A 25,771-nucleotide genomic window follows, 5' to 3' on the forward strand; every position below is an offset into this window, starting at 1 on the left:
CTATTTGGCTCTCAATGACCTGATAGCCACATTGTTCAGTAAATTGTGTTTTATTATTTTTCATAGAAAAATCTTTCAAAATACAAACAACATACCCCAGTAACTGTACTTAAGAACAATTATTTTATGGTTAAAATCACTTCCTTTGACCTCATGCTTCATGACACCAGGCAATAGGAAGTTATTCTCAGCTAGAAATGTGCCACCTGCAATATAACTGAAGTAAAGTATCTATGAAAAGAAAAAAGAAATGGGCAATAGTTTATATAAAGACATCAAGTGACTATTATTTAATAAATGTTGTTTACTGACCGGAACAAGCAATTTCTTAATTGTTGTTCCTGTAGCAAGGGCTTTTGCTGTCTCCTCCTTAGCTATCTTACTTAGGAAACTTTTTAAGCTGCTGTTTTTCTGTGTTAAAAAGGCGGTCAAAATTGCCCTTGCAACAGCTGTGTTATCTTCCGTTATTTTTGACATTGGATTGTTCACAATCCCAAGTCGCGTATGACTGCTTGTTTTCTGCAAACAAAGAAAAATATATAAATATAATCTTATAATTTAATCTACTCACACCTGATGTTTACATATTTATCATCTTAGGCATCTGTGCAGTGAAATATCCTTAGAACAATGGTTCTCAACCTTTCCAGACTACAGTACCCCTTTCAGGAGTCTGATTTTTCTTGCGAATCCCAAGTTTCACCTCACTTAAAAACTACTTGCTTACAAAATCATTAAAAAAAATACAAAAGTGTGACAGCACTTGCTTATTTCTCATTTTAATCATATAATTATAAAATAAATAGATTGGAATATAAATATTGTACTTACATTTCAGTGTGATACTTACCGTATAATAGTATATACTGCAGTATAAACAATTCATTGTCTATATGAAATTTTAGTTTGTACTAACTTCGCTAGTTCTTTTTATGTAGCCTGTTGAAAAACTATGCAAATATCTAGATGAGTTGACATACCCCCTGGAAGACCTTTGCGTTTCCCTAGAGCAGGGGTTCTCAAATTTGGTTCACAGCTTGTTCAGGGTAAGCCCCTGGTGGGCCGCGAGATGCTTTGTTTACCTGAGTGTCCGCAGATACGGCCGCTTGCAGCTCCCAGTGGCCGCAGTTCACCATTCACGGCCAATGGGAGCTTACCCTGAACAAGCCGTGAACCAAGTTTGGGAACCCCTGCCCTAGGGGTACACCTACCCCAGGTTGAGAATTACTGCCTTAGAGTGTTTATTTTTGGCTGTTAGTTTTAATGAAAAATATATGTGTGACTGCTAAACGTTGACTTTCAGTTAGCAATAGAAAAGGCAGCTAGTAGGCAGATATTTACCCTGTAACAAATATTTTAAATACAAGATATTCTTCTTGGAATGACTACTCTGACAGTTCAGTAGGGAGTATATTTTTAATTAGTGTTAATTATGTGCCATATTTCACTGGTATAACTTTCAAAAATGGTTCAATAGATTTTCTCAAATTTCTCTAAAAGAGTCAACTTCAGCAGAGAATAAACTGGAGAAATTCACTTAATTATCCCCCAAATCTTGATCATAAATCAGAAAGAAAATCTTGAATACTTATTAAAGGCAGTGATGACACAAGCCTATGGAGGAAAAGACTGATAAGAAATTATTCCTTGGATGAGTGAGTAAGGACAGGCTGATCAGGTGACTTTCTAGTCCTCTAAAATCAAGGAGAAGCAAATGAAATGTATTGCAGTAAAGGATTAAATCACTGGCATTCAAATTGTGGCCTCTGAATCTCTAAATTGCAGCTCTTGACTGTGTACCCTGAACTGTGCCCTGCTTTCAAAAAGGAAATGGCCAAGTGGCCATACTCCAGTTAGGATAGGAGGAGAGCAACACATTCTGGTCACTCTCACTCCCTACCTCTGATGCCCCTTATGCCAGAGACTGAGAGGTGTAGGAGCGGCTTATGCCGCTCCACACCCTCTAAGGCAGTGGTTCTCAAAGCCAGTCCGTCACTTGTTCAGGAAAAGCCCCTGGCAGGCCAGGCCGGTTTGTTTACCTGCCACGTTCGCAGGTTCGGCCGATTGCAGCTCCCACTTCACCGCTCCGGGCCAATGGGGGCTGCGGGAAGGGTGGCCAGCACATTCCTCGGCCCGCACCACTTCCCGCAGCCCCCATTGGCCTGGAGCTAACATTTCTGTGATTACCAATAATAGAATCAATTAGTGAAAATTGCTGTTAGTCTTTAATCCATGAAGAAGTTACCAATTCATTTGACATAGGCTAGTCACCCCCTGGATGGCAATGACTATTGCTGATTACAAACATTGACCATATTTGAAACTAGCAACCTACATTTGAAACAGTCTGTATCCCAGTTCTTCAATCCATCTAATTACTTCTCTGGGTAGCTACTCAACCAGGGATATGGGGAAATGAGAAGTAATAGAAGTAGTCCTGACATCTATACTGTATGCTACAATTTCTCCACTGATAATTAGGTGTGGCTATGTCTACACTATGAGCTAGGGGTGTGATTCCCAGCTCACATACACATACTCTCACTATCAGAGTATTAATAGTGGTGTAGCCACAGTAGCATGGCAAGCAGCAGCAGAAGCACAGATTAGCTGTGCCGAGCACAAATCTGCCCAAATTCCATGGGTACGTATATGGCATGGCTTAGCCATGCTGCCGCTTTCACGGCTACACTATTATTCATACTTATGCTAGCTCTTATCGAGGCAGCATGAGTATATGTATGCAAGCTGTGAATCACCCCTCTAGCTCATAGTGCAGACATAGCCTTTGACTGCAAATTTTAGAGGTAAAGTATTAAAATTTGTGTTACAGTTTACTATACAAGTAAAACATTTTGTCCCCTCTTATAAACAATCCAAAAAGAGTTTTGGAAAACGGATAGAGATCATCATTTAAGAAACTTCCAAGAGAGATGGATTGAGTAATTCTGTCTTCTATATGACCCAGAAAGTCCCTTTTGCTATTGATGTTCATATGGCATTTACTTGCAGTCCTTTAAATCCTGTTGGAAATAGCACAGAACTAACAGAAATAAGCAATCTCAAATGCAGAAGACCCTTCACGTTTCCATGAAACTAATTATTAGTCTATTAAAATGTTATATTATTTTACTAAGTTGGCCAATAAGTATTATAAATCTTTGTTTCTTAAATTAAGATTACTTTCATATCTGCTATAATTTAATAAACAGAGTTGGGGACAGTATTCATATTCTCCATAATCGCAGATACTTCTAATCATTATTTTCCAATAGGAATTGTTAGAAACTCACCAGGTGTTTCAAAGCTTTAGAAAGCAGATGTCTCCCAGCTGGCTTGTCAAAATCAGCAATAATCCAGACGGTAACTGCATATATTACATCTTCATCTGAAAATAACAAATAACCCAGTAAAAGAATTTTATTCTAAAAAGTTTAAGTAGATGACAATATTTCCAAATAACAAAATCAAGGAAAGGCTCTCATCAATATAACATAATCAGATGATAAACATCAATGTTTATTTAATAAAGTTATTCTGTCCTGTGATGTGCTGCTACATATTACTTCTTATCTAGATCATCACTGGTCGTGGTCTCTGCTTCTGCATGTTAGTGAGGTGGGAACTTACTTAAGATTCTAAATAGTATATTGCCAACCTCTAGTGTTTCAATCATCCGTTCCTTTCAAACTGAAGGTAAAAATATTCTAATATGCAAGAAAAAATATTCCTTTATGTTCAAAGTAATATTTAAATTGCAGCGCCAAAAAAAATCCAAAGACAACAAATAACCAAAACCCACCCAACAGCTACAGAAGCCACCCCTTTTACTCAGAGAGCAAGCACGCAGATGAGTGCTAATCCATCAAAACATATTCTTCAGGAAACTTCAAGTAAGTAATTTCCTCTTCCCCAAAGACAGAGTTATAATAAATGTAGAGACTAAGCAGGGTAAACAGAGAAAAAAATGTAACAGAGTGATCTTTAAAACAGGGAAAAGGAATTGAAAAAGTCAACATGGCATGAACAGCAGCAATATACAAGTTGAGGGCTGGAGTACCACCAGTAAATTTTAATATTAATAGATATGATAGAGAGGCTACTGCTTCTCCATAGATAATGTTCCAGATAAGTTTCTGTTTTAAACTAAAATTTGCACCCTCCCTAAAATCCTCAAGTCAAGTCATATCAGCCTGATAATTGGAGTTTGTGGAGAAAATCTGAAGTCATTTGAATAAGGAGTTCCCAAAACAAAGCACCCTAAATATTAAGCTGTTTTTGTAGGTGCAAAAGCTTTCTAATACTTTTTGCCTACATCTATAGGAAAAAACGGGGCATTAGACACGTGAATAACATGTGGTCAGATTCTTCTTTGGGAGTAATATTAAAGACAGATTTGCAAAATTAAGTAACAGCACTCTGTTACTTTTTTGGTTTCAAGTAATCAGATTACTTCTCATGATTACGTTTTGCTTTAAAATAATCTAATACAATTAGGCTATTGTTTTAACAACTTTGATGGTGACTTCAAACTCATCATCAAACAAGCTTACTATCCCAAGAGATTTTGGATGTTGCATAAAAAACAAAAATCAGGGCTCACACAGATCCTTCTTAGACCAGTCTTTGTATTTATATTCACCTCAACCAACACTAACATTTCTTTATTATTCTGAGTTTCCACATAATTACTCACTTGTATGCATTACTGCCATAATTGTAGGCAAACAGTATTACATAGTTAAAAGGTTGTACAAAATAAATTTACCCTTTTTTGTTAAATACTTCATGTTCTGTGAAATTACAGCACTCTTATCTTGTGAGTCCAAAAAGGAAAAAGTAGAGAAATCTTCCACGCCAACAGGAACTGCAAAGTTAAATATATAATTTGTTACAATTAGGAGTTGAAAAAAACATGATAACTAAACAGGCAAGAAAAGTATTTACCTGACATGGATATGAAATTTATGTATCTTCTCTTAGTGTCAAGAATAGTGGGATTTATACGGGAAACTACATTACGCTGATCCATGAGGAAATCTACCGCATCCATATGATCGTTTAGCAAACCCTGTAATAGCAAAAATAAATCCCACGTTTCCATAATTCCCATTTAATGCAACAATTTTAAGATAAGCACAAGATGAGCATTTATCTATAAAATAAAATCCAGGATTGTCTCTCTGTGTGTCACTCTGAAGCCTAGAATGTCTGCGGTGTTAGTGTGAAGAGACAGAAACAGCTACAAGCATGGCTGAGAGTTCTTTTTGTCCAGAAGATCACCAGGTTCAATCATGAGTGGGATCTGAGGGCTGTTACTGTCCAATTTTTAAATTCTCAAGTCACTTTGATTTTATGAATTACATCCATGTGACAGCAAGGCACGCATCTATTAAAACAATTTACCAAGGGTCATGGTGGATACTCCATCGCTGACAAATTTTAAATTAAGAGTGGATGTTTTTCTAAAAAAAATGCTCTAGAGAAGTTCTACGTACTGTATTATATAGGAGGTCAGATTAGATGATTACAATGGTCCCTCCTGGCCTTAGAATCTATGAAGCTACACCATGCCAAGAGTCCAATACCACTGTAACATGTGAGGTAACTCAACCAAGCACCACCCTTACTCTACAGCTAATTTGCGTGCAACAATTTCATTGGTTGTATGAGGGAGACTGCACAGATGGTGGATTACTTGGCCCAACTGCCACAGTTCTTGAAAACTACCCACACAACACAACTAGCATACAACGAATGAAGGATATTTACTTGTAACCAGAGTATTTTGAGATGACTCTGCATATTCACTCTTATAGGTACTGCACTGCCTGGTGGTGCCTAATGGTAGAACCTTCTCCAAGTCGTGCCTGCTGGAGCCCAGTGTGCTCCCTCATACCCCTATCTTCTCCAAATGTTCTGAGGATGAGGCCATATAGTGTGGCGCTGTGCCCTCTACTGCCTCGACCCAGAAGACCATAATAGAACTCTGAAAAACAGGAGAAGCTGGGTGGGAAGTGTGAACATGTAGAATCATCTTGAAAAACTCGTTACTAGTAACCAGCCTTCATTTCCTCTTCACGTGGCTCCGCGTATTCCCACTTATGGATAGTTTAACAACCAGTGCTGGGAGATGGAAACACAATCCTAATTAAATAATGATTGAAGCACTGCTCTGCCACATTTGGCATCTGCTCTAGCAACTAGATCCACTGCATAACGTTTAGTTAATGTGAGCACTAACTTCCAAGTAGCAGCCTTGCAAACTTCCCTAATAGGAACATGTTTAAGACAAGAAAAAGATGCTGGTACAGCCCTAGTAGAATGAGAACATACAACCGGCAGCTCAGGAGTTTCAGCTTACTCATTACACTGCACGATGCATTGTTTAACCCCAGGGGTGGGGAATCTACAGCCCATGGGCCAGATCCTCACAGCTCCTGAAGGTAAGTTCAATGTGGCTATCATATGATCCACAAGATCAGGGAACTGCAAAGCATCCTCAGAAGGGCAGGATGCTGAAGCCACACTCACATGCTTATTACGCAACTCTAGGTATGTGCGCGCCCCGCATACAATTGCCAGAAAATTTTCCCTCGGTGGTATTCATCAGGGTGGCTCAAGCACCCTCTACTGCCATGTACCACTAGCACTAATATAAAGCGCCCAGCTGACCCTGTGCCCCCTTAGTTCCTTCTTTCTGGAAACTCCGATGTAGAGGGGTAGGAGGGCGGGTCATGGAATGGACATATGCAATCTTGAAGAACAACAGTTATGACAAATTAGTAACCGTTTTCTTCTTTGAGCAGTTGCACATGTGCATTCCACTTTTGGTGACACCCAAGCAGTGATGTAGGCAGGGGGATCAGATTCACATATACACAGACTGTACACAGCTCAACCAAATTTGGCATTATTCCTAGAGTAATGGGTGATGACATAATGGGAGGAGAAAATGTGCACTGATGACCAGGTTGCTGCTTTACAAATGTCCTGGATAAAGATCTGTGCTAAGAATGCCACTAAGGATGTTTGTAATCTTGTGGAATGAGCAGTCAGGTACTTGGCGGCGAAATACCTGCCTGATTCGTAACAAGTGTGGATACACAGTTATCCAGAATGAAATTCTGTGTGAAGAGATTGGAGACCTCTTATTTTGTCCACTACAGCCATAAACATTTAGGTGGACTTCCCTTTCTATGTAGAATGCTAGAGCCCATCTAACATCCAATGAGTGTGGTCATTGTTCATTCTTATTTACATAAGGCTCTGGGTAAAAGACAAGTAGGTAAATTGCTTGATTTCTATGAAATTGCTAAACTACTTTTGGGAGGAAACTTAGGTGAGGATGTAAATACACCTTATCTTTAAAGAAGACTGGGTATAGTGGCTCTGATGTGAAGGCACATAGTTCATAAACTCTTCTGGCAGACATGATGGCAATTAAGAATACCACCTTCCAGGAAAGAAATAGGAAGGAGCACATTGCTAAAGACACATGGTGGACTCATAAGTTTTGACAAGACCAAGTTCACGTCTCCTGGGGGAACAGGCTTCCTTACTTGAGGGTACAACTTTTCTAGGCCTTTGAGGAATCTGACTGCGATGTCATTTGAAAAAACAGAATGGTTAACCACCTGAGGATGGAAAGCTGATATTGCTGTCAGATGGACCTTGATAGAAGAAATTGCTAAACCTTTCAGTTTCAGGTGCAACAAAGAGTCAAGTATATTTTGGATGGATGAATGCATCAGCGAGACTACAGTTTGGGAAGCCCAGACTGAGAACCGCTTCCATTTTCACAGGTAGGCAGGTCTGGTGGAGAACTTTCAACTATTAAGATAGACCTGGTGAACTTGATCCAAGCAAGCCTGTTCTCTAGAATTCAGCCATAGAACTTCCAGGCTGTTAAATGACGGGAACTCAGGTTTTGGTGGAGCAGCTGACAGTGGTCCTGAGAGATCAGATCTGGGTAAAACGGGAGTGAGATTTGAGTCACTACTGAGAGGTCTAACAGAGTGGAGAACCAGTGTTGGCAGGGCCATGCTGGAGATATTAATATAAGCCAAGCATGGTTTCACTTGATCTTTAGTAGCACTTTATGTAGGAGTGGGATTGGGGGAAAAGCATAATAAAGCTGTCCCATCTAGGGTACCAGGAGGGCGTCCATGATGGAACCCGGACTGCAGCCTTGAAGGGAGCAGAATTGGTGACATGAAGAGACACCTCCATCAGAGACCAAATGCCCTGAATTTTGAGGAGCCCCAAGTGAGCTACCTACCCTAGCGCTGATGCGTCTGACACCAGAGTCACTGACAGTTGAAGGCGGATGAAGGGAATGCGCACACACACGTTGAGAGACTTCAACCACCAGTTCAGAGAGATGAGAACCTGTAAAGGTACTGTGAGTACAGTGTCCAAATAGAGATGGCTTGGCGAGTACAGTGAGGTCAGCCATGTCTGGAGAGGTCTGAGATTCAGTTTCATATGTTGTACCACATACGTGCATGAGGCCATGTGGCTTAGGAGCATCACACAGTTTTGGGCTGTGTTACCAGGGATTGGATTGATTGGAATCATAACTCTGGGAGGAATGCCCTGGCCTGGGTAGAGTCCAAAACCACCCTAATAAATTCTATCCTCTGTACTGGATAAAACATAGTCTTTTCTGTATTGATCAGAAGGCCTATGGCCTTGAATATCAATTGGATGAGTCAAATGCTGGAAATAACTTAAGCACTGGACAGGCCCTTGACTAGCCAGTCATCCAGATAAGGGTAGACCTGCACCCCTAATCTCCTCAGGAAAGCTGCCAGTATGGATATACATTTTGTGAAAAACCAAGGAACTGCAGTCAGGCCAAACGGAAGCACCATGAATTGATAATGTGAATGGTTCTGTGCCCTTGGTATACTGGCACATGGAAGTAGGCATTTGTTAAATTGAGGGCAGCGTACCAGTCTCTGGAATCCACAGAGGAAATAATGGATGCCAGGTTGACCATGCAGAACTTTTATCTTTTTGAGATAGTTGTTGAGTTAGTGCTCATCTAAAATAGGCCTGAGATCTCACTTGGCCTTCAAAATTTGGAAATAATGGGAGTAGAAACTCTTCCACCTTAAATTCTGTGAAACCTCTTCTATGGTTCCAAAGTGAAGGAGGGATTGAATATCCTGATGCAGAAGTTTTACATGAGAGGGGTCCATGAAGAAGGACAGGGAGGGAGAGTAGAAAGGAAGGATATAAATGAACTGGAGGATGCATCGCACTTCTACAGTGCTCAACAATCAATGGTCTGTGGAGATACGGGACCGAGCACTTGGGAAAGGCAGTTTGCAAATAAAGGAAAAATGGGATCTGGCATCATGGGGCCTGGTACGGCATCCTCGAGCGTTCCATCAAAATGCCTGCTTAGAATCTCTTGGATATCGGGGTGGGGCAGGCATTGATGCAGAAGTAAAGGGAGTGGTGGTCTATGCCTATAACCCTCTTTCTTTTTCTCTGCAGGCCCTGATGGGCACCTGAGGCAGAGTACCAAAGGTGTTGTTTAGGCCTGTAGTACTTCCTTGAAGGGGCTTGGGTGTACAACAGGAGGGACTTTAAGATTGCTCTTGAATCCTTTAGCCCATGAAGCTTTGCGTCCATCTGTCTGCTCTGAAAAGAACAAGGCTCCTTCAAAGGGCAGGTCCTGAACAGCCTGTTGGACCTCCTGTGGGAGCCCAAAGGACTGTAATCAGGAACTCCTATGCACGGTAACTGCGAAAGCCATGGCCCTGCTAGCCAAATCAGCCGCATCCAGAGCAGCCTGTAAAGAGGCCCATGCCATACCTTCGTCCAATAGCAAGGAGAACTCCTGCCTAGCCTCTTGTGGCAGCAAGTCTTTGAATTTTTGCCTGGAGTCCCACAGGTTAAAATCATAGCCGTCCAATAGCACCTGCTGGTTTGCAATCCTGAGTTGTAACCCCCTGGTAGAATAAACTTTCCTACCAAACATCTAACTTTTTTGAGTCCTTAGATTTTCAGGGTTGTGCCCTGATGTCCCTGCCTTTTTCTCATTGGCAGCAGATATTATAAGGGACCCCAAGAGGGGATGGCTGTAGAGGAACTCATAACATTAGGCAGTACGTAGTATTTCCCTTTTTGAAGTGTGGGGGGGAGGGATGTAGGGATCTGCCACAGACTCTTAACTGGGCCCATAATGGCCTCTTTGAGAGCAGTGCTACTTTAGAAGGACCTGCAGTGGCTAAAGTATCAGCCAGGCTGTGGGAGGACTCTTTTACCACCTCCATCTCAAAGGCCAGCTTTAAGGCCACCCTCTTTAACAACTCTTGGTGAGCCTTATAGTCATCTAGGGGAGGCAACATGCCCCCTCCTGATATCGCCTCATCCAGGGAGGAGGAAGAGCACTGGCTGTGGGTGCTCTTCTTCCCCTTCTTCATCCGCAGGATCCCATTGAGCTGGTTCTTGGGGCCTGGTACCAGGCTCAGCACCGGAGTCCGGAACAGGTGCAGCCCAGTGGGAAGGCCACCAAATAGGAGAGCCTGGAATACACCCTGGAAACTGGGGGAAAACCTCACGGATTCCAAAAGGGCCACTAGACCAGCGCAGGTCCTCAGTGATCTCCTGGCCAACAACTTAATGGTACTCCTGTATTCGGATCCATGGAAAGGTGAAACCAGCTCCTCGGGCAGGAAGAGTAGTATCCAATCTCTGACTCAGAAGAGGACGAGTCTCCTTCCACTGACCATGGGGGTGCCATTCCCAATGGTGCCGGCGATCAGTGTCGAGGCACGCATCACAGGTTTTCCCTTTGTTGGTACCAAAGGGCAAACCGTCCTGGGTATGGGAGGCTGGCATGGTACCAAGCATTGTAACGATCCAGCTGGTTCCCCCATGCCTGCCAGCACCAATAACGATGACTCTTGTACTGCCAGCAATACCAGTACTGACAGCAAGAGGAGATCCCTGGCAGCTGCAAACACCTCCGGTGTGGTTGATACCAAGATAGTATCGGGTACGGTGCAGCTGATATGGAAGCCTCTTCTGGGGTACCTATGTAGATGCCAAAGTCAACCGTGCTGCTTCTGCAGTATTGAGGCAGAGGAATGCCACTGGATTTGTGGGCTTTCTTGTCATGACCCTGAAACTTAGGATGTTCTAAGTCCTCATAGACTGAGCGAGAAGATTTGCTTGACTTAGGCAGGATTGTATCTGACTTCTTTTAAATGAATTTAGAGGAGGATTTGCTCTTGCATTTGTGAAGGCTCCCTGCCTTCCCAACAAGACCCCAACAGGGGATCTCTGGGAGTAGATTCCCTTCTCATAAGTCAAACCTTGTGGCAGGAGTTGCACTCCTTACTGAGTGAGGCTGATGTACTATAGGGGTCCCCCCTGGCCTGGGGGGTCCATAGGGCCTCATGGCTTTATCCATTAGGTGCTTAAGTTGAAGTTCCTGCCTGTCACAGGTGCAACTGGGGAAAGAGTGGCAGATACTGCTCCCTGCTGCAATGTGAGTTTCTTAAGGCACTACAGACAGCGTTGACAGTCATCACTGACCAAGAAAGAGTGTGGGTCAAGAAGCACAGATTTTGAAGCCCGGAGTCCTGGGCATAGTCCAGTGCTTATAACAGGGATACAGTTGAGAGAGGGGGAATGGGACAGGGAATCTACCTATAAAATTTAGCTAAAACTATAGAGTAAAATTCTAAACTATTTACAAAATATGCTATCTATAGATAGCTCAAAGAATAAATGAAGACAAAGGTCAGGACACTGGAGGTTTAGAACCAGGCCATGCGGTGGTAAGAAGGAACTGGAAAGGCAGTTAGGTTGCTCCACCTCAGTTGGAGGCATGAGGAGCACGAGGGCACATGTACAGACCAATGGACACTGCTTTTAAGAATTCTCCAACTCCAGGTGCAGAGTGCATGTGTACCCACAGTGGAATACACATAGGGACCAGCATTTGAAGAAGCAGCAGCAGTACCTGAAGCCTTGTATGCCTGTCCTTCTGAGCTTGGGAGTGAAAGATCAGCAAATGGAACACCCAGAGAGAGAGTGTCCTTTGCCAAACATTTAAGACACTTTACATGTTAGGGAAAACAGCAGGGCATGAACCGCATCGCTTCGAGCACATCTTTTTCTTTTGCAGTTCTGCCATAACACATGGAACCAACCTTACAAATGTATACACTATCCATACCAAAAACTATTCTCTGCTACAAATTATACTAAGAACAAACAACTGTAGTTATAAAATTAACAAGGCAATAAACATGGAGAAAACCCAGGGTCCAATGGACTGGAGTGGTTCACTTCCAGAAGGAATTGAGGTGGTAGGCAGAGCAGAGCCTCTGCCCTATGGAACATTCAAAAGCATCTAGGGAAAGACTAGTAGTGGGCACACGTGTGGTCCGGCAAGCACTGCTTGGAGAAGGTTCTACTGTTAGGCACCACCAGGCAGCACAGTACTCATAAGTGGGAATATGCAGAGCCACTCAAAGAAGAATCCCAAACACACACACAGCCCCTCATGTCCCTTATTTGACACCCACAGAACCCTCCCAGCACAACACAACTCCAACACAACACTACCAGCACACACAACAACCCCCAACACATACAGCCCCTCGGGGAAGCACATACCCCTCATTTGCCACTTGCACAAATCAACACAATTCTCCCAGTCTAATTCCCTAGACACAAATCAACACAACTGCCCACACAACATATATCCAGCACACACAGTAACCCCACTTGGAAGCCTAGAATATCTGTGGAGTCAGCATGAAGTGATGGAAACAGCTATAAGCATGGCTGAGAACTCTTTATGTTTAGAGTATCACCAGATTGAATAATCACTGGGATATTCACAATGTGTTACCATCCAATTTTTAAATTGTCAGCCATTTTTTACTTTTATACATACATGGTTTACAAATTACACTCATATGACAGCACAGGGTGAATGAATGAATGAATTTATGTTTCTGTTTAGTTTAGAGCTTTTATATATTGAATGCTAAGATAATGTAAGCAGAGTCAGGATAAGCTCTATCCTGACATCTGGTGGTGAATTATGGCGAGGGTGGAAAAGAACTGCAGGGGCTGATCTTGTTTGCATAGGCACACCCACCCGCCTAGCCTGGGACAACAACAACTGAAAGTGGTCACTTTGGCTGGTGTGGGATCCCCAGTTTCTCTGTTATTGGGGCAGGAAGAATAAAGTGTTGTTACCCTGATTCTGTGAATCAAGGCCAGTGGAACTGTTGTATGACAGAGGGACTCACCAGTAACTAAGTAGCACTCGCTAGACAAGGGGCCTGGGTTACAAAACCCAGTGAATTAAGAGAGGTTGGGGACAGGTATGTGTACCTGATGGCATGGGCCCCTTTTGAGGGCCTGGAACACCAATTGCACTACCCCCTCTCTCCACTGTTGAACAGCAAAGCTAAGTTTGCTTCCATTAGGAGTCTAGCTAGAAGTTGCTGAACTGAATTCACTTTGGGCCAATGGTGCACCAGCACTGGGGCTCCCCTACTACAAGCTGAAATCACTAAGAGCTGAAATCGCTAAAATTGCTGAGCTGAGATCACTGAGTGCTGTGTTAACCAGTGGGGTAGCCTGAAGATATATTGCTAATTAGCTGGCAGAGCTGAGCAGTTTGTGGGACGGTTGGAGCGGCCCATGGAACAGCGAGCAGAGCGGAGCCGTTTGCGAGGGCAGCTGGAGCGGTTCATGGGACGGCTGGTGGAGTGGAGCGGCTGGCAGAGCTGAGCAGTTTGTGGGACGGTTGGAGCGGCCCATGGAACGGGGAGCAGAGCAGTTTGTGGGGACGGCTGGAGGAGCGGAGTGGCACGGCTGGTAGAGTGGAGCCATTCGTGGTAAAGGCTGCAGCAGAACTCCACGGAGAGGTGGGGCAGTCGGCCTCGGACCGCGTAAGGTGCCCCTTAACATCCCATGTGCCCCCCCCATTTCCGCCCAGGCTGGGAGGGGTAAAACTCTGCAGATAAACTTTTGATCTCTGAGGCGGCACTGACCAGGGACAGAGACTTTGGGGTGATTGGACTTAAGACCCTGAGGGGAAAAGGACGCTGCCAAACTTACTTGGAGGTGGGTCTTTTGCTCATGGTTTGTGTTATGAATCCTGTTTGTGGTGTTTCCCCAACATAATGCCGCATTGTTTCCCTCCTTTATTAAAAGGCTTTTGGCTACACTCAGACTCCGTGCTTGCGAGAGGGGAAGTACTGCCTCCTAGAGGTGCCCGGGGGGGTGGTATGTAATTGTCCCAGGTCACTGGGTGGGGGCTCGAGCCGGTTTTGCATTGCGTTATTGAAACGGAACCCCTAGATACTGAACCCGGCCCTTGTTGCTGCCAACTCAGAGGGGCAGAAGGGTTACAATAAGGACTGCTTAAACAGAAAAGACATATATAAATAATACACACAAGAGATTTTAACATCTGAGGTCCAAATTTTCTTATGAATACGATTTGTCTTCACTTCTTGGCTGAAAACATCTCAAAGATTAATATGTACTTACTCAAACCTTAGAGCTTCAATAATCAACATGCATTAAGTTTCAAATTCATGAATGCAAATTAATGATGTCATTTCAGCTTTCATAAAAATAATTTCAAACTACCTCATTATAAAAAATATAGGTTGTAACTGTAACAATCTACTGACAAGTATTTCACCTTACATTCTTTCATAAATGCTAAGCATACCATGAAAACTGCCCTCTGGAAGAACCCCATGGCATCAGTGATCCTCTGGAGAATAACTGTGTCTAACTCTGCAGCAGCCATCTCTTCACCATTAAACGGCACACCATTGAACAGAGCTTGAGGCAATGGACCCAGGCCGGTCTTTTTATAAAAGGTTGTTCCTGCCTATTCAAATCAGAAACATCACAGAGTTAAACAGAATGTGGCTGACTGTAGTAAGAAAGAAAAGTAATATCAAGAGACAATGAACACTAATATCCAAGCACTCTGTGCTGTGGCCTACTTTTATGAGTCATAAAGAGTAAATTGAATTCACAATTCTGTTAGGATTTTTCAGAAAGCAGCTTGGAAAAATTAATCAATTAAATAGTACATGAAGCACACATTTATCAAAAAGGAGGGACAAAAACTCCTGTAAATTCATATAAAGACTTTTTTAAACCTTTGTTTTTATGCCACTCTGTGGCAGGCTTGCTAAGAGCTATTATTTATCATGCACTATTTAAAGAATATTAATCAAATGAAGCACAGAGAATTTTACAGATCAGACATGGTTGAAGATATATGGTTGAAAATAATGCTTGTATGGACTTCTGCAGAAAATTACCTACATTATTATAATAGAAAAAAATATTCCCTTCCAGTACTATGCATAAAATTCAGTGCTTTATTTCCTGTTTCCTTTAACTCTGCCACTCTGAACTTCACCAACAGGGAAGTACTGTGACTTTCCTCTACATGCAGTGGTTGACCTTTATTTAATGGAATATTGGTATATCTTAAACACAGACCTTTGATTACAAATTACAGAATACTTTTTTTAAAGAAACATCTATTGATAATAGAAGAAGCAGCTACTCATAACAGAAAGTATAAGTTTCAAGATAGACATATTTGCTCCAATTGTCAGAGCAAGTCTTTGCTTGGAAAAATGTTTCACATCTGAAAATTACAGGAATCCAAATTAACAGAAAAAACAACACAGTTTCACTTTATGCCAACAATGTAGCTCTCTATAAAAGAGCTCTACTCCAATTTACCAATAATCCTACAAACAAGAAGACCAATTCAGTAAGATTTCAGTATAGAAAAATCAATATATGAAAAAATAAAATAGGCTTAAATTTGATAGGACATGTCCTACCCCTCATACCTCAGTAAGAACGCTCACCTCCACTGTATGTGACCTGGTGCTTAAATTAACTACAGAATGGTTGCAACTTTATACTTCAAATGATAAATCCTTGCTACATCAAACTAAAATTGTGAGAATAAATTGTAAAAATGTTAATTTTTTTATCTGAAAGATTTGCCCTTAGTCTCTCACTGAACATTCATATCAGCAAGAGGGCATGCATCTCCAAAGTTTTCTAGATAATCTTGAAACTCAAGACCTACATTCTAGTCTGGGGACTGCACAGACAATTCCCTATAGAAGGCCTCTTGTTTTCATTTACCAGTCAACTGTATGTGCATTTCAGCTTACCTCATCTGTAATCCTTAGAATTTACGATGTCATGATTGGAAGCAAAATGTTCACAGTACATAGTCACTTTCTACAGAACACAAACTTCATTTCACCTCAGAATCAGATGACGGCTTGAAAAAGTTCCCTGGCAATCTCCCTGATTGGTCAGGATTACATGCACATACAAATGTATAATGTACTTTTGTGCCTTCGCTACCTCTCCAGTCTCTGACACTAGGAATCTTGTGATTCTGAGTCAGAATGGCCATACCCACCAGGCAGATTCTTTCCCAGGAAGATATGATTTGCCCAGAAGATAGAATTTCTTCCTTAGCCAGGCTGCTTGGGTAACCTACCACCTACAGCAAATGATACACATCTAATAAGCTTATCACTAGGTACCTTCCATAGTAGCAGATGTATACAGTAGATAGGAATCAGCATTAAATATTATTCTTGAGGACAATAATCCAATGGACCCTTCCAACACTGCAATAGTCTGGAAAAAATTCCAACCCCATTGCATTTAAGTGTTTTAACTCTTAGAAACCATTAAATGCAAAACTAAGCTCTGTGCAGAGTACTATTTCTTGCAACTCTTCTTTTAACATACCTTCCTTTTCTCATCATATTCAGAGTCAACACCCAGTATACTCTGAATGTCAGCATGAGGGAACTCACTTCTAAGAACATTCCTCACATGGTTCACAGTGAAAATGTCTCCATCTTTCATTTTATGGTACATCTGTGAAAATTATAAAACAGATAAAAAACAAAGCTATTTTACCCTACATATTAATATTACTTTATCATTTATCATAACAATATACATTGTTTTTAAGTAGAACATAGGATTTGCCATCAGATCACTGGTCTAATTAGTCTACTATCCTATCTTTGGCAGTGGTTAATATCTTATATTGCAGAGGAAAGTACATCCAATACTCCGGGTCAGCTAGCAATAGTTTTAGTGTTCCTTTCTACTCCCTGTTCAGTCTTAGCATGAACTTTAGAAACAAAAGACATCAACTAGAAGAGATGCTCCCCCACCCCTGACTATTGAGCTCTGTCCCCCACCATCACAAGCAACCTTGTCATATAGTCCCACTTATACATTTGTCCAGCTCTCTCTTAAAACTAATTAAGCCTCCTACTGGGAGGCTGTTCCAGAACCTCACTCCTCCAATGCTTAAACACCTTCTAATTTCCAGCCTCCATGTGTTCATAGCTACTTTATACTCATTTGTTCTTGTGCCAATATTGTCCTTTAGTTTAAATAGCTCTTCACCCTCCCTCATGTTTATTTCCCTAGTGTATTTAGAGAAAGCAAGCATAACCCCTCTCTGCCCTCCTTTTGCTAGGCTAAACAAGCCAAGCTCTTCCAGACTCCTCTCTTAAGATAGGCCCTCCATTCCCCTGATCATCATAGTAGCTCTTCACTATACCTGTTCCAGTTTGAATTCATCTTTCTTGAACATGGGTGAATAGAATATACAGTATTCCAAATGAGGTCTTACTAGAGCCTTGTACAATGGCATTAATACTTCTCTTTCTCTACTGGAAATGCCTCACCTGATACATCCTAGGATCACATTTGCTTTTTTCAGAGCCACATCATACTGGCGGCTTATAGTCACTCTGTGATCAACCCATACACCCAGGTCTCTCTCCTCTTCTATCATTTCCAACTGATAAGCCCCCAGCTCGTGAAGATATTCTTATTATTAGACCCTAAGTGCATGACATTGTATTTGTACTACTGAATTTCATTCCATTTTTGTCACTCCAGTCTTCAAGGTCATCCAGATTTTGCAGATTAATATTCCAGTCCTCCTCTGCATTGACAATGCGTCCCAAATTTGTATCATGAGAAAATTTCACTAGCACACTCCCACTTTTTGTTCCAGGTCATTAATAAAAATATTGAATAAGATTGGTCCCAAGACTGATCCCTGAGGAACTCCACTAGTAACCTCCCTCCAATTGGATAGTTCATCTTTCAGCTTAACCAGTTGCCTTATCCCTTTTAACTAGATCCTTACCCATGTCACAATCCAATGGCCCCCTCCCCTTAGGAAGTCCCCTGGGACTTAAAGAAATTAATTAAAACCATAATTAAGGCCGGGGATCAATTAGCATGGGATTCTGTATGCTCACAGCTCCAACAATATTTAACCCAACAAGTCCGTAGCATACAGGAGAATGTGCTCCATGGAGTCTGGCCCGGGGAGATTCATCCCCACTCCGGAATCCCCTGAGGACAATGGCCTTTTCGCCATTTCTAAAAGCTTACTAATTGAAAGTGCACAGGCATAGCCTGCTCCTTCACGGCCTTCGGTCCCATAAAAAAAAATATGGGCCCCAGCTACAAAAATCCAACCAGGCCTTTGGGAAGGCTGCCTCTGGGACTGGGTAGTCCACTGCAACGTATGGGAGGTGGGTCCCCCAAATGACAGCTAAGCAGTATGTGCTGACTGCATCCCCGGACTATCAGCACATATAAATTGCAAAAGGCAACACCTGGCAACTCTGGCCTATAAAACCCCCTCAAATGGTGTGTAAAGAGGGCAGTGCCAGGCCGCTTTTATAAGGTGGGTCAACACATCTATTAAAAAGGGGAGGCATTGAAATATGCCCCCACCGCAACACATCTGTTTACCAATACCTCGATGTGTGTTTGGAAAACCACCGACCCCAAGGTGCCTCTTAATTTGCTGTTAAGGTCACAAACATAAAATTTTTCGGTGCATTGGCCCGCCGTTCTGCAACAAACTGTTAATGTTTCTAACTATGTTGTGTTTAATTTTTCATAAATAACACCCAATGTGTTTCTTCCGTTAGCACACACCCAAAACCAGCTTTCAGTATTCCAGACAAATGTTTCCTCCTTCATGGTATTACAACACATGTTTAACCAGGAGAAAGCTGTTTGCCACCGCAATTCGAGTGGGGCATCTATGCCAACGGGGGGATGTGTTATGCTATGTAACTAATGAAGCCAAAAGTCATTACTGGCTAGTGTATGCAATTGTTGCTGTACTAATAATTTTATATATACTATTTTGCTGTTTATGTAAAAGGCCAATAGTAACCCTCACCACCATACCAGAGGGAAAATGAAAACCTAAGTGGTGACCCCGCCCAACAAAATGTTGATTCGGGTCAAGGGGGGGGAATGTCACAATCCAATGGCCCCCTCCCCTTAGGGAGTCCCCTGGGAAGGCAGATCAGCAATGTATATTGTTAACGCTGTTCCAAGCATCGCAAAGCATTTTGGGGAGAGTCAAAGGTGTGTCAGTGGAAAGTGGAAGTTTCCTTATAGAGTCTGAGAGGCCGAGGGGGGGAGGGGGAAGAAGAAGAACGGGTTAACTCAACACTGTAGCTAGCAAGCTCAGTCCGAAGATAAGAAGCTGACTCCCGCCCAAGGCCAGTTGGCTACCTGCCAAGACAGAAGGGGGGAAGTCCAACCCAACCACCCACCCCCGACCAGCTGTGAGAAGAGAATGAAACGCAGAGTTGCAGAGATAACAACGAGAACAGTGAGAGCAACAGCAGAGGCCAACAGAAGGGAAAACAGTCTCTGGAGCCGGGATGTTTTGGGAAACAGGGAAGGCCACAGCAAGCCTGTTTGGACTGACACAAAAAGCACCAGGAACATAGGGCTCTGGATGAAAACGCCCCCAAAAGAACCCAGGACTTATAACCCTCCCAAAAGCTGAAGCAAGGGTGGAACACAGTGCACAGAGCCCTTACCTTCTCCCTCGCCCCAACCCCCAGCCCTGAGCCCCCTCCCACACACCCAAACTCCTGCTGCTGTTGCTGGGGGGGGGGGGAGGGGTGGCCCGAGATTGCCCCAGCACCGGCCGGTGTGGCTGGCACACGGGATGCCTGAGCTGCTTAACTGGCCCCCGGGCCAGCAGCACCAGCCACTGCAGAAGTCACAGAGGTCCTGGAAATTCACAGAATCCATGACTTCCGTGACCTCCATGACCAACTCGCAGCCTTAATTACATCCACTTTTCTGTTTACCTCTATTAATTCAATAATTCTTTCCTTCACAATTTATTCCAAAGTTTTGCCTATTACCGAACTTAGATTTACAGATCTGTAATTGTCCACATCACTTTTTTTTTAACCTTTCTTAAATGGAGGTACAATGTTAGCTATTCTCTAGTCATACAATGTTATCTCTGAACAGATAGATTTATTAAAGTCCTAGCTACTGGACTAATAATCTCAGTATTCTGTTCTTTCAGTATTCTGGCATGAAAATTATCCAGTCCGCCTGATGTGGTCATTTCTACTTCTATACACCCATTTCCAGCCGCCGTCCTGCCTTCATGCCCAGGTTCAATATTATAATATTTAATGAAAACCAAAGCAAACATTTCATTTAGTTTTTGGGCCATATCTAGATTATTTATAATCTCCTCCCTCTCCATGGTACACAGCAGCCAAATCTTATCCTTTCTTATTCTCTTTTTATTTATATAACTAAAAAAAACCCAACCTTATTATTTCATTTCATTTAGCAAATCTCACTTAATTTCTTCCTTTTCTAAACTCCATGATGTAGCTTTCTTTGCTGGTAAATCCCTTCTTCTATTCCCTAAGAGCTCTCTATTTACTCCTAGTAATCTTTTTGAGATGGTTATTCATACAGCTAGGTCTGGAGCCTTTCCCTATGCAATTTTCCCCCTTGCTTGGAATGTAAATTGCAGATAGTTTCTATATAGCTGATTCAAAGAAATTCCAAGTCTCGTCTTCATTTAAATACTTGAGCTCTTCAATCCAGCCGACTTCTTTAACTAATTCTCTTCATTTCCCAAAGTCTGCTCTTTTGAAAGCAAAAACCATAGCTCTCTACCTGGTTTTGACTATCCTTTCATTTAATTTAAACTGAATCTGCTCGTGATCATTTGATCCAAGGTTAATTCCTATGACTGGCTCTTCTGTGATGTCCTCGCTACTTACAAAACTAAATCTCAAATTCCATCACTTCTCCCATTATGACACAATTCCCAGTAGTATGTCTCTCTCTAATAATATTAAATAAAGAGATCTCTATCCATATCTGAGTCTGGCCCCAAGAGTCTATGGCAGACCCCTAACACTATCCCAATAACACTATCTCTTTTACAATCCTTCCCAAAAGTGATTTTGACTCAAACAGATTCTGTTTCATCCATGCCATCACTCCTTATTTCTTTACAGTTTATCCCAGAATTAATGTACAACACTGCCCCTCCATCTTTATTTCTCTCTCTCCTAAAGAGCATATACTCTTTCATATAGCTAGTGAACAGGAGCGGCTAACAGGGGAGTTTGGCGAGGGAGTTTACAGGGGGAGTGCGAGCAGGGGCTAGATACACCTAATATTCTTTGCACTTAAAGGTCAAAACACTGCTTGATAAAAACAAAGCACCAACAAGGGAAAAAGCTTCGGGAGTAAAAAGAGAATGCAGGCAGAAGTCCAGCAACAGAGTGGGAGCTACTCAGTTTCTTGCACCCAATGCAGCATGTATGATTACCTGCCCTATAGGCTAGTGGTGTATGCATGCATTCGGTCCAAGGAGCTCCTGGCCCTCAGAGACCGTGTACGGACTTTGGAGACCAGGGTGGCTGAGCTGGAGGAGCTAAGGGAGACAGAGAGGTACATAGATGAGACTTTCCGGGACACATTGGAACAGTCCCACCCCGGGTCTGACAACCTCTGTGCTGTTGAGGAGGATGAAAGCCTCAGGGAAGGAGAACATCCAACTGGAGCAGAGGAAAACAATCCCATAGTTGGGACCATCCTCCCAGATAATGATGTAATATCCTCTTGCACTGAGGATACTTCTCCGGGGGAGAGAACGCCTGTTATTATGAAGAGACCGGTATTTGTAATGGGTGATTCGATCATTAGAAACATAGATGGCTGGGTTTTCGATGATCGGGAGAACTGCATGGTGACTTGCCTGACTGGTGTGAAGGTTGCATCTAGATAGGCTTATGTGTAGTGCTGGGGAAGAGCCGGTGGTTGTGGTACATGTAGGTACCAACGACATGGGGAAGGATAGGAGAGAGGTCCTGGAGGGCAAATTTAGGCTGCTAGGTAAGAGATTGAAGTCCAGAATCTCCATTGTAGCATTCTCTGAAATGCTTCCAGTTCCACGCGCAAGGCCAGTTAGACAGGCAGAACTGCAGGGTCTCAATGCATGGATGAGACAATGGTGTAAGGAGGAGGGGTTTAGATTTAATAGGAATTGGGGAAGCTTTTGGGAGAGGGGAGCCTATACAGGAAGGATGGGCTCCACCTAAACCAAAATGGAACCAGATTGCTGGCGCTTAAAATTAAAAAGGTCGTAGAACAGTTTTTAAACTAAGGGCTGGGGGAAAGCCGACAGGTGCGGAGGAGCATGTGGTTCGGACATCCCTTAGGAGAGGATCTATAAATGGAGATTCCCTATGTCCTAATAAGGAGGAGAGGATGGAAAATGATAAAATACAGGGAGGATCTGATGAGAAACAGTCAAATGAAAAAAAGGCCCATTCAATTACGTCATGCAATAGGGCACAGCCAAAAAATGAAAAGTTTTAAAAATCCTTATATACCAGTGCTAGAAGTCTAAATAATAAATTGGATGAACTAGAGTGCCTAGTCTTAAATGAGGATATTGATATAATAGGCATCACAGAAACCTGGTGGAATGAGGATAATCAATGGGACACAGTAATACCAGGGTACAAAATATATCGGAAGGACAGAACAGGTCGTGCTGGTGGGGGAGTGGCAATATATGTGAAAGAAGGCGTAGAATCAAATGAAGTAAAAATCTTAAATGAACTAAATTGTACCATAGAATCTCTATGGATAGTAATTCCATGCTTGAAAAATAAGAATATAGCAGTAGGGCTATATTACAGACCACCTGACCAGGATGGTGTTAGTGACTCTGAAATGCTCAGGGAGATTAGAGAGGCTATTAAAATAAAAAAACTCAATAATAATAATGGGGGATTTCAACTGTCCCCATATTGACTGGGTACATGAGATAAAGTTGATGAGAGATGATGAGATAAAGTTTCTTGACACCTTAAATGACTGCTTCTTGGAGCAGCTAGTCCTGGAACCCACAAGAGGAGAGGCAATTCTTGATTTAGTCCTAAGTGGAAGTGGAGCACAGGATCAGGTCCAAGAGGTGACTATAGCTGGACCGCTTGGTAATAGTGACCATAATATAATTAAATTTAACATCCCTGTGGCGGGGAAAACACCACAGTGGCCCAACACTGTAGCATTTAATTTCAGAAAGGGGAACTACACAAAAATGAGGAGGTTAGTGAAACAGAAATTAAAAGGTACAGTACCAAAAGTAAAATCCCTGCAAGCTGTGTGGAAACTTTTTAAAGACACCATAATAGAGACTCAACTTAAATGTATACCCCAATTTAAAAAACATAGTAAGAGAACCAAAAAGAGCCACCGTGGTTAAACAACAAAGTAAAAAGCAGTGAGAGGCAAAAAGGCAACCTTTAAAAAGTGGAAGATAAATCCTAATGATGAAAATAGAAAAGAGCATAAACTCTGGCAAATGAAGGGTTAAAATATAATTAGAAAGACCAAAAAAGAATTTGAAGAACAGCTAGCCAAAGACTCCAAAAGTAATAGAAAATTTTTTTTTAAATACATCAGAAGCAGAAAGCCTGCTAAACAACCAGTGGGGCCACTGGACGATCAAGATGCTAAAGGAGCACTCAAAGATGATAAGACCATTGTGCAGAAACTAAATGAATTCTTTGCATTGGTCTTCACGGTTGAGGATGTGAGGGAGATTACCAAACCTGAGCCATTCTTTTTGGGTGACAGATCTGAGGAACTGTCCCAAATTGAGGTGTCATTAGAGGAGGTTTTGGAACAAATTGATAAACTAAACAGTAATAAGTCTCCAGGACCTGATAGTATTCACCCAAGAGTTCTAAAGGAACTCAAATGTGAAACTGCAGGACTACTAACTATCATCTGTAACCTATCATTTAAATCAGCTTCTGTACCAAATGACTGGAGGATAGCTAATGTGACGCCAATTTTTAAAAATGGCTCCAGAGATGTCCCTGGTAACTACAGGCCGGTAAGCCTCACTTCGGTACTGGGCAAATTGGTTGAAACTATCATAAAGAACAAAATTGTCAGACACATAGATGAACATAATTTGTTGGGAAATAGTCAACATGGTTTTTGCAAAGGGAAGTCATGCCACACCAATCTACTAGAATTCTTTGAGGGGGTCAACAAGCATGAAGACAAAGGAGATCCAGTGGATATAGTGTATTTAGATTTTCAGAAAGCCTTTTACAAGGTCCCTCACCAAAGGCTCTTAAGCAAAATAAGCAGTCATGGGATAAGAGGGAAGGTTCTCTCATGGATTGGTAACTGGTTAAAAGATAGGAAACAAAGGGTAGGAATAAGTGGTCAGATAATAAGACAGAATATATCATATTGCCTCTATATAAATCCATGGTACGCCCAACACCTTGAATACTGCATGCAGATGTGGTCGCCCCATCTCAAAAAAGATATATTGGAATTGGAAAAGGTTCAGAAAAGAGCAACAAAAATGATTAGGGGTATAGAACGGCTTCCATATGAGGAGAGATTAATAAGACTGGGACTTTTCAGCTTGCAAAAGAGGCGACTAAGGGGGGATATGATGGAGGTCTATAAAATCATGAGTGGTATAGAGAAAGTAAATAAGGAAGTATTATTTACTCCTGCTCATAATACAAGAACAAGGGGCCACCAAATGAAATTAATAGGTAGCAGGTTTAAAACAAACAGAAGAAAGTATTTTTTTCATGCAACGCACTGTCAACCTCTGGAACTCCTTGCCAGAGGGTGTTGAGAAGGCCAATACTATAACAGGGTTCAAAAGGGAGCTAGATAGATACATGGAAGATAGGTCCATCAATGGCTATTAGCCAGGATGGGCAGGAATGATGTCCCTAGCCTGTTTGCCAGAAGCTGGGATTGGGTGATGGCATGGATCACTTGATGATAACCTGTTCATTCCCTTTGGGGCACTTGCCATTGGCCACTGTCAGAGGACAGGATACTGGGCTTGATGGACCTTTGGTCTGACCCAATATGGCCGTTCTTATGTTCTTATGTATTCCAGCCATGAGTGCTATTCTACAATGTTTCTGTAATCCCCATAATATCTGGTTTGACCTCCTGCACCAGTAATTCCAGTTCCTTCATTTTACTGCTGAACCTTCTTGCATTCATGTACAAGCATCTCAGTTCTTTGCCTCAGACCACACCTAGTTTTTTAGCTGGATTAGGTATAGTCCTTTTACTAACTAACACCTACCTGACTACTACTCCAATCAATATTTGTAATTTCTTTCTCCTTGGTATCTCTTATCTTACAGTGTTTCTTTATCCCCTATTATATCTCCATTTAGCTGATTTTCCTCCTCCTGTGTACTGAAGACAGGTGTGGATATTTCACAAGTCTCTCCCAATCTTCTCCCCTCATCTACTTCTTATCAATTGTGCAAGACTGGATGCTAGAAGATTAATACCCTAGATC

The 25,771-nt window shown here is 42.2% G+C and overlaps 1 protein-coding gene across 1 annotated transcript in view; it reads right to left on the reverse strand.

Annotated features, from left to right (window-relative positions):
• The window catches only part of UGGT2 (UDP-glucose glycoprotein glucosyltransferase 2), a 277,888-nt gene that overhangs the window by 119,995 nt on the left and 132,122 nt on the right, over positions 1 to 25,771 (reverse strand). The window contains exons 16-21 of the mRNA XM_026663613.2: positions 16,810 to 16,941; positions 14,729 to 14,893; positions 4,948 to 5,071; positions 4,769 to 4,867; positions 3,294 to 3,388; positions 313 to 519 (exon numbers count right to left, since the gene is read on the reverse strand). Of these exons, the coding sequence (XP_026519398.1) occupies positions 313 to 519; positions 3,294 to 3,388; positions 4,769 to 4,867; positions 4,948 to 5,071; positions 14,729 to 14,893; positions 16,810 to 16,941 (822 nt within the window). The remainder of the gene's footprint in view (positions 1 to 312; positions 520 to 3,293; positions 3,389 to 4,768; positions 4,868 to 4,947; positions 5,072 to 14,728; positions 14,894 to 16,809; positions 16,942 to 25,771) is intronic.

This window comes from Terrapene carolina, unplaced genomic scaffold (genome assembly GCF_002925995.2).
Source record: "Terrapene carolina triunguis isolate 2854851 unplaced genomic scaffold, T_m_triunguis-2.0 Scaffold21, whole genome shotgun sequence".
NCBI lineage: Eukaryota > Metazoa > Chordata > Testudines > Emydidae > Terrapene > Terrapene triunguis.